General features: G+C 47.0%; 1 protein-coding gene across 2 annotated transcripts in view; it reads left to right on the top strand.

Annotated features, from left to right (window-relative positions):
• Nucleotides 1-14,996, top strand: part of ZFAT (zinc finger and AT-hook domain containing) — a 234,782-nt gene that overhangs the window by 39,577 nt on the left and 180,209 nt on the right. For both annotated transcript variants that reach the window (XM_003276274.3, XM_003276277.4), the window contains exon 2: nucleotides 13,191-13,367. In XM_003276274.3, the coding sequence (XP_003276322.2) occupies nucleotides 13,191-13,367 (177 nt within the window). The remainder of the gene's footprint in view (nucleotides 1-13,190; nucleotides 13,368-14,996) is intronic.

Genomic DNA, 14,996 nt, shown 5'->3' with positions numbered 1-14,996 from the left:
TATCCCCTTTATCATTTTTTATTGTGTCTATTTGATTCTTCTCTCTTTTCTTCTTTATTAGTCTTGCTTGCAGTCTATCAATTTTGTTGATCTTTTCAAAAAACCAGCTCCTGGATTCATTGAGTTTTTGAAGGTTTTTTTTTTTTGTGTTTCTATCTCCTTCAGTTCTTCTCTGATCTTAGTTATTTCTTGCCTTCTGCTAGGTTTTGGGTCTCGTTTGCTCTTGCTTCTCTAGTTCTTTTAATTGTGATGTTAGGGTGTCAATTTTAGATCTTTCCTGCTTTCTTTTGTGGGCATTTCGTGGTATAAATTTCCCTCTATGCACCGCTTTAAATGTGTCCCAGAGATTCTGGTATGTTGTGTCTTTGTTCTTATTGGTTTCGAACATCTTTATTTCTGCTTTCATTTTGTTATGTAGCCAGTAGTCATTCAGGAGCAGGTTGTTCAGTTTCCATGTAGTTGAGCGGTTTTGAGTGAGTTTCTTAATCCTGAGTTCTAATTTGATTGCACTCTGGTCTGAGAGACAGTTTGTTATAATTTCTGTTCTTTTCCATTTGCTGAGGAGTGCTTTACTTCCAACTATGTGGTCAATTTTGAATTAAGTGCAATGTGGTGCTGAGAAGAATGTATATTCTGTTGATTTGAGGTGGAGAGGTCTGTAGATGTCTATTAGGTCTGCTTGGTACAGGGCTGAGTTTGATTCTTGGATATCCTTGTTAACTTTCTGTCTCATTGATCTGTCTAATCTTGACAGTGGGGTGTTAAAGTCTCCCATTATTCTTCTGTGGGAGTCTAAGTCTCTTTGTAGATCTCTAAGGACTTACTTTATGAATCTAGGTGCTCCTGTATTGGGTGCCTATATATTTAGGATAGTTAGCTCTTCTTGTTGAATTGGTCCCTTTACCGTTATGTGCTGACCTTCTTTGTCTCTTTTGATTTTTGTTTGTTTAAAGTGTGTTTTATCAGAGACTAGGATTGCAACCTCTGCCTTTTTTTGTTGTCCATTTGCTTGGTAGATCTTCCTCCATCCCTTTATTTTTGAGCCTGTGTGTGTCTCTGCACATGAGATGGGTCTCCTGAATACAGCACACTGATGGGTTGTGACTCTTTATCCAATTTGCCAGTCTGTGTCTTTTAATTGGAGCATTTAGCCCATTTATATTTAAGGTTAATATTGTTATGTGTGAATTCGATCCTGTCATTATGATGTTAGCTGGTTATTTTGGTCGTTAGTTGATGCAGTTTCTTCGTAGCATCGATGGTCTTTACAATTTGTCATGTTTTTGCAGTGGCCGGTGCCAGTTGTTCCTTTCTATGTTTAGTGCTTCCTGCAGGAGCTCTTTTAGGGCAGGCCTGATGGTGACAAAATCTCTCAGCATTTGCTTGTCTGTAAAGGATTTTATTTCTCCTTCACTTATGAAGCTTAGTTTGGCTGGATATGAAATTCTGGGTTGAAAATTCTTTTCTTTAAGAATGTTGAATATTGGCTCCTACTCTCTTCTGGCTTGCAGAGTTTCTGCCGAGAGATCCACTGTTAGTTAGATGGGCTTCCCTTTGTGGGTAACCCGACCTTTCTCTCTGGCTGCCCTTAACATTTTTTCCTTCATTTCAACTTTGGTGAATCTGACAATTATGTGTCTTGGAGCTGCTCTTCTTGAGGAGTATCTTTGTGGCATTCTCTGTAATTCCTGAATTTGAATGTTGGCCTGCCTTGCTAGGTTGGGGAAGTTCTCCTGGATAATATCCTGAAGAGTGTTTTCCACCTTGTTTCCATTCTCCCCGTCACTTTCAGGTACACTAATCAGACGTAGATTTGGTCTTTTCACATAGTCCCATATTTCTTGGAGGCTTTGTTCATTTCTTTTTACTCTTTTTTCTCTAAACTTCTCTTCTCGCTTCATTTCATTCATTTGATCTTCAATCACTGATAGCCTTTCTTCCACTTGATCGAATCGGCTACTGAAGCTTGTGCATTCGTCATGTAGTTCTCGTGCCATGGTTTTCAGCTCCATCAGGTCATTTAGGGACTTCTCTACACTGGTTATTCTAGTTAGCTATTTGTCTAATCTTTTTTCAAGGTTTTTAGCTTCTTTGCGATGGATTTGAACTTCCTCCTTTAGCTCAGAGAAGTTTGATCGTCTGAAGCCTTCTCTCAATTCGTCAAAGTCATTCTCCGTCCAGCTTTGTTCCCTTGCTGGTGAGGAGCTGCGTTCCTTTGGAGGGGGAGAAGTGCTCTGATTTTTAGAATTTTCAGCTTTTCTGCTCTGTTTTTTCCCCATCTTTGTGGTTTTATCTACCTTTGGTCTTTGATGATGGTGACATACAGATGGGGTTTTGGTGTGGGTGTCCTTTCTGTTTGTTAGTTTTCTTTCTAACAGTCAGGATCCTTAGCTGCAGGTCTGTTGGAGTTTGCTGGAGGTCCACTCCAGACTCTGTTTGCCTGGGTATCAGCAGTGGAGGCTGCAGAACAGTGAATATTGCTGAATAGCAAATGTTGCTTCCTGATCATTCCTCTGGAAGCTTCGTCTCAGAGGGGTACCTGGCCGTGTGAGGTGTCAGTCTGCCCCTACTTGGGGGTGCCTCCCAGTTAGGCTACTCAGGGGTCAGGGATCCACTTGAGGGTCTGTCCGTTCTCAGATCTCAAACTCCGTGCTGGGAGAGCCACTACTCTCTTCAAAGCTGTCAGACAGGGGCATTTAAGTCTGCAGAGGTTTCTGCTGCCTTTTGTTCGGCTATGTCCTGCCCCCAGAGGTGGAGTCTACAGAGGCAGGCAGGTCTCCTTGAGCTGTGGTGGGCTCCACCCAGTTCGAGCTTCCGGCGGCTATGTTTACCTACTCAAGCCTCAGCAATGGTGGGTGCCCCTCCCCTAGCCTTGCTGCCACCTTGCAGTTCGATCTCAGACTGCTGTGCTAGCGATGAGTGAGGCTGCGTGGGCATAGGACCCTCTGAGCCAGGCGTGGGATATAATCTCCTGTTGTGCCATTTGCTTAGACCATTGGAAAAGTGCAGTATTAGGGTGGGAGTGACCCGATTTTCCAGGTGCTGTCTGTCACCCTTTCCCTTGGCTAGGAAAGGGAATTCCCTGACCCCTTGTGCTTCCTGGGTAAGGCACTGCCTCTCCCTGCTTCAGCTCACACTTGGTGGGCTGCACCCACTGTCCTGCCCACACTGTCCCACGAGCCCCAGTGAGATGAACCCGGTACCTCAGTTGGAAATGCAGAAATCACCCGTCTTCTGCGTCTCTCACACTGGGAGCTGTAGACTGGAGCTGTTCCTATTCAGCCATCTTGGAGCTGCCCCCCCTCTTTTTTTTTTTTATTTATTTTACTTTAAGTTCTTGGATACATGTGCAGAACATGAAGGTTTGTTACATAGGTATATATGTGCCATGGTGGTTTGCTGCATCTATCAACCTGTCATCTATGTTTTTTTTTTTTTTTTAATTTTGAGACGGAGTCTCGCTCTGTTGCCCAGGCTGGAGTGCAGTGGACGATCCCAGCTCACTGCAAGCTCTGCCTCCCAGGTTCACGCCATTCTCCTGCCTCAGCCTCCCAAGTAGCTGGGACTATAGGTGCCTGCCACCACGCCCGACCAATTTTTTTGTATTTTTAGTAGAGACAGAGTTTCACTGTGTTAGCCAGGATGGTCTTGATCTCCTGACCTCTGATCCGCCCACCTTGGCCTCCCAAAGTGCTGGGATTACAGGCGTGAGCCACCGCGCCCAGCCACCTGTCATCTATGTTGTAAGCCCTGCATGCATTATCTGTTTGTTCTAATGCTCTCCTTTCCCTTTCCTCCCAGCCCCTGACAGGCCCCAGTGTGGGATGTTCCCCTCCCTATGTCCATGAGTTCTCATTGTTCAGCTCCCACTCATGAGTGAGAACATGTGGTATTTGGTTTTCTGTTCCTGTGTTAGTTTGCTGAGAATGATGGTTTCCACCTTCATCCATGTCCCTTCAAAGGACATGAACTCATTCTTTTTTATGGCTGCACTTGGCATGAATTTCTTTGGGTTTATCCTGTCTGGGGTTTGCTCAGCTTCTTGAATTAGTGGATTTATATCTTTTGTCAAATTTGGAAAGTTTTCAGCTATAATTTCTTTGAATACTTTCCCACTTCTACTCTCTTTTTCTTTTTTGGGGACTCATATCACAAATGTTAATCTTTTGTTGTAGTCCCACAGGTCCTTGGGGCACTGTTCTTTTCTTTTTCAATCTCTTTTTTGTGTTATTTTTCTCTCCTTTTCATTCTGCTTTGAGCCCATCCTTTGAAGGTTTTGTTCTTGCTGTATTTTTCTGTTGTAAAATTTTTATTTGGGTTTTCTCTTATATCTCTGATTTCTTTGCTGAGACACAATGTTTTTTCGCTTGTTGTAGACAGGCTTATCCTTGATCGTGAAGTCATTTTTGTGATGGTTACTTTAAGCCCTTGCCAGCTAATTCTGACATCTGTACCACCTAGTATTGGTGTCTGTTAATTGTCTTTTCTCATTACAGTTGATATTTTCCTGGCTCTTGGAAAATCACGAGGAATGATTTTTAATCGAATCTTGGGCATTTTCAGTATTATGTTAAGAGACTCTGGATCTTATTTAAATCTTCGGTTTTAGCAGGCTCCACCTGACACTGCTTTGGTGAAGACAAGGGGGTACTGCCTTGTTACTGCCAGTGGGGGGTAGAAGTTTAGGTTCCCCACTCAGTCTCTTTGATGCCTGGAGAAAAGTGCACCTCATTACTGGTGGATGGGGGTGGGAGTTCAGGCTCCCAACTGGGTGTCTGCTGCTGATACCAATGCTAGCTAGGAGGGGCAAGGGTGCCTTAGTACTACCCTCCATGGGGCCTCCAGTGACACTTCAGTGGACGGTGATAGCTTCATTACTGCTGGATGCTGGTGAAAGTCTTGGCTCTGTACTAGGCCTTCTCTGACACTAGCCCAGCTGGGAATGGGAAGGGGTGCTCTGTTACCTGTTGGGTAGTGTATTTTGAGTTTTTACTTGAGGCCCCTGAGACCCTCCATGTCAACAATACCAGCTACCTCCTCTGTCGTCCTTCTGTGTCAAGCCCAGCCTGCAGGACCTCAGGGGAGGCAGAGGGGTATGGAGGGGCACAGGGCTCTGGAGACCCCAGTGGGGAAGGGTTTGTACAAGGTTTTGCTGCTGTGAAGGTGATATTCATCCCCCTTCTCCTGTCCATCTCTCTCTGTCCGTGATGCACAGCAAAAGGTCCGGAAGGATACAGGCACCACACTATGCTTAGTGATGCTCTGACTCTCAGAGGGGATGCTCGGGGGCTGTCTGTATTCTATAGACTGCTGTTCTGTTTACTGTTACCATGAGCATGTACTCCTATGTACCTTTTGTAATAAACAATAATGGAAATATTAAAAGCCATTGTAAGGGCTGGGGGACCCCATAAAGCCTGAACCCTGTCTTGTTCCACTCATCCTGCCCTTGAGACTCCCACCAGGTGGATGTACAGAGGACAGCAGCAGCAAGAGGAGGACACTCTGCCTCATGTGCAGGGTGCCAGAGCATTCTATGAGCTGGCTGGATGTGAGCTGGCTGTGAGCATCCGTGACTCCAGCTCAAGGCCCAACTAACCCTCGTCACCCCTTTCCTTGAGGGCCTGAAAGTTGGGGAGGGGTCCCTCAGAGTAGGCCAACTCCATCTGATCATGTCTGCAGCCCATGGCCAGAGAAGTGGCCACCTCCTGCTGCATCCTGGAACCCTCCCTAAGTGCAAGGGACTCAGTCTTCCCCTCGGGGCCTATGAATTCATATTCCAGTTCTTAGCTGCCTTCTGGAAGGAGTTGGGTCGAAACACCTTGCTTGTCCCAAGGTCCCAGAGCAGGCAGGGAGGTCAGAGGTTGCAGACAGAACCTGGCTGTTCTTGGCTGGGAGTGTTTACAAATCAGAGATCAGAAATGAAGACTTATTAGTACAGTTATTTTAGGATTTTCCATTTTAATAGTACAGAGTAGCTGGCTAAAACCTGGCAAATGGTTACTAGGAATTGAATGCTCAAACCCCAAACTTTCGTGATTTTCTTTGTGCTGAATATGTCATTTTCCCTTTGAATTCTTTTGATAAGGATGAGTGCACAGTAATTGGGCCTAAAAATGCATCCAAATTATAGCATCTTCATCAGGATTAGCTGACAACATAATTATGAGTATATTTCAGGGTGCAAGATATATTTTTTTCATATTAGTCCACTATAGAAAACAAAAGTGGCTCCTTTGTTGTTATTTTGGCGGATTAACAATTCTTAATATTTGGGGGATGCAGCCTGACCCGGCGCCCTCTCTGTGTGCTTTGGCATTTTGCCGTTTATACGCTGCTTTATGAATGTCCCCAACGAGTGCAGCTGCCCTCCCCGTGGGAGGCCTGAGAGGCACTCATATGTTCTGTTGAAAAGGGAGCACCATGCTCTCTGCCCTGGGCTTTTGGAACAGGCTGCTTTTAAATATGGGATTGCAATGGTAGGAGCAGCACAGAGCCCCCCTGGGGAGCCTGGCTGTCAGGACCAGCCCTGTGTCCAAGACCTCTGCTCCCTTGGGGAGTTTTGTGGTTTTGTGGGCTCTGTGTGGCCATACGTTCTTCACTTGCGCTGACCCTGGACAGGCCATGTGGCACTGTGGAGCCCTGGGCCTGGGTCAGGCAGATCCGGGTTCTGCTTGCCCCTGCACTTCCCTGGCTGAGGGGAGGTCAGCCTCTCTGACCCTCCGTCCTGTATTGTAGAGTGGGGATCATGGGCCGGCCAGCAGAGAGGTGGGGGATTGAATGAGGGAGTGTTCGGAGGGGTGGGGTCGGGGGTGATGCCTGATGCATTCTGGAGTCTGGGAGCCCCTTCTGTGACCTCCTGTGCAGGTCTGGCTACTTTTCAAGATCCATTCAAGTGCCTCCACCCGTAACTTCCCAGGCACTTCAGCCAAGGCTTTCCCCTTTCCTCTGCTCACGGTCTTCATGATTTGCAGCGTGCGACTCAGCTTCCTCATTAGTTGAACACCTATCATGTGCCAGGCTGGGGACATGGACTTGAATAAGACACCATCCTTGCCTGAGCAGCTTAGAGTGGATCCTCCTGAACCATGTTGGATCTGCTGTGTTATCCTTTACCGTGCCTCGCAGTGTTTCTGATTTTTAAATGTTGTTTAGACTCATTGTAGAAAATACGGATGTTATTATTTTTATTATTATTTTGAGACAGAGTCTTGCTCTGTCACCCAGGCTGGAGTGCAGTGGCACGATCTCCGCTCACTGCATCCTCCACCTCCCAGGTTCAAGCAATTCTCCTGCCTCAGCCTCTTGAGTAGCTGGGATTATAGGTGCATGCCACCACCCCCGGCTAATTTTTTGTATTTTTAGTAGAGACGGGGTTTCACCATATTGGCCAGGCTGGTTTCGCACTCCTGACCTCGTCATCCGCCCACCTTGCCCTCCCGAAGCGCTGGGATTACAGGCAGAAATTATTTTTTAAAAAAGTTTCACAGTGAAAATTTTGGTATATTTCCTTTAATCCTGGCCAGCTCTCCTTCCTTCCATCTATTCATAAATAATATCTATCCATTAATAACAAAATTGTATTCATACCAAATGGCTGAGTATTCCATTCTTTAAAACTTAGTGTTCATTAGGAGCGTTTCCCTGTGCCATTCAGTATTCTTTGAAATATGATTTTCAGTGGCTGTATCATAATTTATTTTGTGAGTGTCAGGATTTGTCCACTGCTGAGCACTTTGGTTGCTTCTGGGAACTTGCTTGTGTGTTGAATATCCTAGTGCATAATCCCGGTTCTAGGTTTGGATGATCACGAAGGCAGGATCTCAAGGAGGAAAACCACTGGTCAGAAGTTATGAGCGAGTGTCTTTGAGGCTCTTGGCCCCTTTGCCATGGCAGTATTCGTTCATGAGAGCAGCAGACTCCACCACCCTTGTGCGTGTCTGTGCGTGTGTGTCTGTGCTGCAGAACAACTTTGTAGGGAGAAGTGGTCGTGGGCGTAGGGCTGGTCCTGAAAGCCAGACTCCCTGGAAACCTCTGAGCAGTCCTCTGTGGGCGGATGACCCAAAAGAGGCTGCCTTGCAGGCCAGAGAGATGCAGAGGCTCAGGACACACTGGGCTGCCTCCCCTCTGGCCTTTTTACATGCTCTCTGCACACTCTTTCTGCACGCTCGCCTCCCTGCTGACCAGACTTCTTATTATTTTGTAATTTTAACATAGATGCTGGCCTTTTACTCAAAGGCTTGGAAGTCTTGGAAAGCTGGTAAAGGTCATTTGTCCAGTGTAGCCAGTGCTTGGCGGTAGCCATTGTCACTCAGCCGGCCAAAGGATGCTTCCTTTTGTTAGAGCAAACCTTCCCCAGGCCTGATGAGGGTGCCTACTTTCTGAATATCCCTGCCTTGATCTCAGCCACCTTGTGCGACTCTGTGGCCATGTTAGGGAAATCTCACTTTTTGAGGTTACCAGTGTCTTCCTCTTGGCTAGATCCATTGCCTGCCCTCCCCATTCTTGCTGCACTTTTCAGGAGCAGCCCCTCTTCTCTTCCACCTTCTCCCTAAGGGCTTTCTCTGTCACTAAGGACTTCTGTTTGTTGCTTGCTATGAGCTGAATGTTTGTTTCCTCCTAAAATTCATAGATCAAAACCTACCCCCTAATGTAATGGCCTAGCAGGTGGGGCCTTTGGGAGGTGGTCAGGTCATGAGGGTGGGGCCCTTGTGAATGGAATTAGTGCCCTTATAAAAGAAACCACAAAGAGCTACCTTGCCCCTTCCACCATGTGAGGACACAGCAAGAAGGTGCCAGCTATGAACCAGGAAGCAGCCATCGCCAAGCATTGATTCTGCCAGTGCCTCTATCTCAGACTTCCCAGCCTCCAGAACTGTGAGAAATAAATTTCTGTTAATAAGCCACCCAGTCGTGGCATTTTGTGATAGCTACTCGGATGGACTGAGACAGGGCCTTTGGAAGGATTTGGCTTCCTGACACTTTCCATCTTTAGGCTTGATGTTCCTCCTTGCATGCTGACTCCATTTCTCTGCCCCACTGTAGCTGAACCCCACCCCGTCTTGCGCTGCCTGCTCCTAGTAGGCATCTGCATGCTGATGTCCTGCCCAAAACCACCTGATCCTGCCCATTAGACCTGTCCTTGCTCCCTTGGGAGCACATCTCCCTCCCCTGTCTCTGTTGTTGGCCATGTCTAGTCAGTGATGGTGTCATGCCTGCTTGGCCTGACTCCTCTGCAGACCTGTGTCTCAGGCCATCATCTCTGCTCTCATCCCTGGATAGGCTCTTTGGTGTCAGTCCCACCCGTCTTGGGCCAATGTACTCCTTCCTTCTCCCTCCCTCTTTCTGCCATGGCCACTTGCTGTCCTCCAGGTGCACCGAGGTGTCCAAGGCTAGCCAGATGCTGTTTCCAGTGACCTCACATTCTAGGGGGAGCCATGTGATGGGGCCATGCAGAATCCAGGGTGTGGACACACAGGGGAGCTGGCGCAGCTCAGGCACGTGGGGCCTCTCCTTTGGGGCCAGCCCCTTCAGACACAGTTTCTCCTTGCCTTTGCTCTGCTGGTGGACTCCTGGCTCTCTCAGGAGCTGCCAGTGCCTGCCCAGTGACTGTGCTGGGGATCTCTGTCCCTGTGGGCACAGGTCCCTGTGTTGTCAGCAGATCCACTCATTTCCTTACCTCCCGCCTCCATGGCACTCTGTGTGTTTCCTCCCTGAGCCTGCATGTCTCCTGCCCATGTGCCCTTCCTGGGGTTTCACTGCCCTGCAGCACTGAGCTCTGGTTGTCCCTCGTCTGAGAAGCCTCTCCTGTCCATGGCAGCCTGTCCAGATCGGGATCACCCCATTCTTATGGCCCACGTCACGTGGCAGAGCCTTCTGTTATGTGAGAGTCATTCCAGGTTGCTGTGTTTGTCTCTGTCTCCACCTCGGGAGCTCCAGGTCCAGTTTCCCTGCCTGAGAGAGCTGAGCACACAGACATGTGTTATGCAAATTCATAACAGATGGCCAAGGCCAGGTGCCACCCAGGGTCCTCAGGCCTTCAGGTGGTGTGGAATAGCTGAGCAGTAGTTTATTTCCAGTAGTCTCCAACACTTTGTCATATACACATGCAAAATCGTTTTATTTATGTAATCTCTAGGCAGTGCTTTGTGTACCTTTGAACTAGGAGACCCGTTGTAATAGCCCTGTGGTCCCCAGAAGTTCAGCTCTGTTACATGTCACAGAATTCCCATTTTCCTGAGAGCATCCTAGGAACCAAGAATACTTACAGGTATTGGGAAATAATTTCAGTAAAAACCATTACGTGAGATTGTTCTGTGACATGTCTATGAAATAATTTCAGTGAAAACCATTAAATGAGATTGTGCTGTGACATGTCTATCTATTCAGTGAGATGGTGGCCTCCTCTTGTGGCAGGGCCTGGATCTCATGCCTGATTCATCTCTGTCTCCAGTGTCTGGGCCCACCTGTGGTTACTGCTCAATGGTCGCTGAAATGAACACATCTGAAGTTGACATGTGCTTTGGGGATTACGCTCTTTGCTCTAATGAGTTTTATTTCAGATGCTGCTGGGTGTAGAGTCTTAAGTATTTTAGCTATAACTTGGAGGAACTCAGCTCATGGGCTGTAGCCAAACATAACTCGTGTCAAATGCAGGTAGGAGAGAATCTGGTCCCTGCCTCTTGCCCATAATGACTTGAGCAAGTTGCTTTTCCTCTCTCAGCCTCAGTTTCCTACCTTTGGACTGGGGATTGCAAACCCCTTTCCGCCTAAATCATTGGATTATTGTAGGATTAGCAGGAAGCACATTGGAAACAACTTGGCCTCCTATGAAGAAAAATATATTACTCTAATCTCTTCTTGTTCGGGAAGCATTTTGGGTTTCTTAGGAATAGAACGTTTCCTGGAAAAAACAATATTAATTGGCAGTATCTGTGAGAGATTTTCATTGACGAAGCAATGTTCTGCTTTGTTAAATTTTGATTTCATGTGTTGTTGGTAGGAAAGAATTCTCTTAGGTCGTTACCTCCCTGCTAGTTCACAGAGAAAGTGTTTCTGTGAACCCAGGGAGGGGCTCGCTCCCGGGACTCCAGTGCCTTCCAAGGGCTCCACCTTCACGCCAGCAAGGCTGAGTTGACCTATTGCCTTTCCTCCTTATTTCCTCTTTCTGGTAGGAGAGTTTTACTGTAAAGAGGAGAGAAATGGGTTGGGGGAGTGGGGATCAGGAGATGTTTTCATTTTAAGATAGGAGAATAAGAGTATGCTTATAGGCCAATGGAAAGATCTAGTACAGAGGGAAGAATTGATGACCTGGAGAACAATCATCGGAGAGAGTGAATTCCACACACACAAGCATCATGCACCCTTTGTCTAGTAACCTTCTCACACAGGGCTGTGGGGGCATCTTCCTGGGTGCAGGCAATCAGGCATGTGCTATCTTTAGAGAATTTGAAAGTAATGATCACACAAATGAAGTGTTGGTCTGCTTTTAGTATCTCCATGAACCAGCAATTCCAGACAATATCAGAGATATGATAGCCCTGCTCTGGGGTGGGCCACTGCCCTCACCCGCACACCTTGTGTCCCCCTCACTATGCCCACCTTCAAGCCAGCAGGAGGGAGGTGGGAAGACAGCTGAAGACGCAGGCGGGCTGGAAGGGGTGGCAGAGGCAGTTTTTTTTCTGGCTGCTTCCAGTGAGATATGAAGCAAGGTCAGCTGTTGAGAGTGAGCAGCGAGGAGGGTGAGATACTTGCTCACCATCACCAGGGAGCACAGAGCTCGTATGATTGCCATGTATTTGTCCAGCATCGCCAGGCAGTAAATGGCGTAGAAGTTGCACGTGATTTCCAGGCAGTATTGAGACTCCCCAGGAGGCTGGTGAGGGGGAGAGGCTCAGGGGAGCCGCGTGTGGATTGCCAGCCGTCCAGCTGCTGGGCAAGGGCATGCCATGGGTGCAGAGTTGTGCCGAGCCAGTGTTGTGCTTTCTGAGTGTCTGCTGGGTTCTTGCTGCTGAATACGCATGTTCCATCCCCAAAGTTCCTATGGATTGCAGCAACTGACAGATGACTGCTTTGAGGTCTCCAGCTTTCCAGCATTTAGGGACGGGTTGGGAATTTAACCTGGGCCTTTTGGCTCCGAAGCCATTGTCCTTTTCAGTGGACAAAGCTACTTCCTTTCAGTCTAAATGTAAAAATAATAATACAAAGATCTGGCTTTTAATTGTTATTGAATCTGAATTTAATATTTTGCATATACCTATAATTATTTTATCAGTCTAAAAAGTGAGTGTTTTATTTCCCTTATTATGTCTTCCTACCTAGTATAATGAGATGAACATAATGAACTACTGGTAAATTTTTTGAACAATGAGAATGCTTTAAATAGGAATTCAGTGGCTTTAAAGAGGCAACAAATTCCCATCGTTTCATTGAAAGGTGCTTGGCTCTTGAGAAATGCTATTGTGGTCAATTTTTCCTTGCACCTAATTTGAGAGAATCTAGCAAGACTCCTTAATTGCCATCAGTGTGCAGTTCATTCACTTGAGGGGTAGGATTTAGTTTTTTAAGTTGTGTTTTTTTTTTTTTTTTTGAGACAGGGTCTCGCTCTGTCTCCCAGGCTGGAGTGCAGTGGCGCGATCTCGGCTCCCTGCAAGCTCCACCTCCCGAGTTCACGTCATCCTCCTGCCTCAGCCTCCCGAGTAGCTGGGACTACAGGCACCCACCACCACGCCTGGCTAATTTTTTGTATTTTTAGTAGAGACGGGATTTCACTGTGTTAGCCAGGATGGTCTCGATCTCCTGACCTTGTGATCCGCCCGCCTCAGCCTCCCAAAGTGCTGGGATTACAGGCGTGAGCCCCTGCGCCCAGCCGCATATCTGTTTTTTACTTGGCTGTACTTATCCCGGAATCTGGGCTGATGAGTAGATTTGGGTAACAAGGAGGTTTGTATTAGACACTATCCAGAAGGACTGAGGGTTGAGATACTGAATAAAGAACTTTCTGGCCCCTGGAGCTCCCTGAAGATGAAAGTGAGTGGCCTGCTGTCGAGGTGACTGCCAGAGGGACACAATCTGGTAGAGGCTGGTGATGGCTCAGAAGGGCAGCTTTCGGTATTTACTTTGGCAACTGGAAGTAATAATTGTTTATGTGGAGATGAAATAATATATTTTCCTTTTTTTTTTTCTTACAGAAAACACGGCCATCTTTATGTGTAAATGTTGTAACCTTTTCTCACCAAATCAGTCGGAACTCCTCTCCCACGTTTCAGAGAAGCACATGGAAGAAGGGGTTAATGTTGATGAGATTATTATTCCCCTTAGGCCTCTGAGTACACCTGAACCCCCCAACTCAAGCAAAACCGGAGATGGTAAGGGGGCTGGGGGGCGGGGTAGGATACCTTCTGACACACTTGTTGATGTTGATTTGCTCCGTGGGCATAGCAGAAACCTAGAAAATCCACATTTCCAAACCAGAAGTCACAATAAGTGTCCAGTTGTAGATATGCTCAAATGAGATTGTGTCTTTGAAGTCCCATACCTGGCCCCCTGTAGGTGTCTTCCAGTGTCTGGTTGGCAAATGAATGAGCGAATGAATGAATGAAAGGAAGTGGCAGTATTCAACAGTGTGAAAAACATGAGCTCGTTGTCAGACAAGTGTGGGTTTAACCCAGCCCTAGCACCTACTGGCTGCATTACCTGAAGCCAACGATGTTACTTCTCCAAGCCTCACTTTGCTTATCTGGACAAATGAAGAGAAATATGCTGGTTACAAGGGGGTCTGTGAGGGTGAAGTTAAAGAATATACCTACAGGACCTAAGATGATGCCTGGCACACTGAACATGATAAAAGGAAGCTGTTGTTCTAACATACATGATTAATAAATAAGTCTATATAACAGCATTTTCCAACTGTTCCTATAAACCTGGAACAAGGATTCACATTGCAAAGCTTTGATTTGCACAGAATCCTTTGGGTTCACAGTCAATGTGCAAAGTGAGATGCATCTTATCTGTAGTGTCCGGACATCTATCACTGTGTGGTTATCAGATGCAGCAGGTGCACGGATCAGAGAAACCATCCAGGCACTGTAATTAGGTCCCCACAGGCAGAGAAAACATATAGCACATGAGGAACCGCTGCAAAGATCCTCACAAAACCCTAAGATAAAGGACAGCAGCCGGGCACCTGTGCAGAAGCCCAGTGCATAGCAGTCAGTGTCCCATTGCAGAGTTCATCAGCCACACTAATAATTCACTGGCTCTTTCCTGGGAATATTCAGACTGACATTTCTAAATAGGCTGGCTATTCATCATCTGTCGGACACCATTAACAAGGAGAGATTCCAGACAAAAAATGTTTTGGTTAACAAGTCCCTCTGGTCATTCCCAGGGTTCTCAGAGAAACATGCCTGACAGAAGATTAAGTTTTTGGGAAGTTAGGAAGTTCTGAAAGTTACTGTTAGTGGCATAAAGTGAAAAACGAAAAAGATGCAGCACCCGAAGCTAGTGGTGGGTGAATAAGGAGCAGCAGTTAGTATTTCTTTCTTTTGTCACCACCGTCAGCTAATAGGGTGTGTGTCCATGGCATGCCCAGCCCCTCACAGGCCTCATGAGCGGACCTGTCCTCTCCCCATTTAGAGGAAGCAGGAGTGAGGAAGAAAGTTAGATGTAATTACGTCTCAACCAGTAGCACACACTTGAGACCCTTTGCTTTGGGGTAGAGGAGGAAAGTTTGCATGGGGCACTGAGAGTCAGAACCTGCTTGGTGCCAGGGGCCTTGCAGTTCAGCGTCCTCCCTTTGCCCACCCAGGCTGTGTGAGTCCTGACCCCTGGCCAGAAGCTTTGTGACACCCACACTCTCCATGGCCCACTTCCCTGCTGAGCAGTCAGTGCCTTGCCTTCTAAAGAGTATAGCTTCACAGAGAGGGCTTTAATCAAGAACTGTGTTTAGTCACCTCCGCCTTTTGGGCTCAAGCATTCCTCTCACCTCAGCCACT

This window comes from Nomascus leucogenys, chromosome 16, assembly GCF_006542625.1.
Source record: "Nomascus leucogenys isolate Asia chromosome 16, Asia_NLE_v1, whole genome shotgun sequence".
Lineage (NCBI taxonomy): Eukaryota > Metazoa > Chordata > Mammalia > Primates > Hylobatidae > Nomascus > Nomascus leucogenys.
Note: the sequence above shows the minus strand (reverse complement) of the source record. Positions and strands in the feature narration are given on the sequence as shown.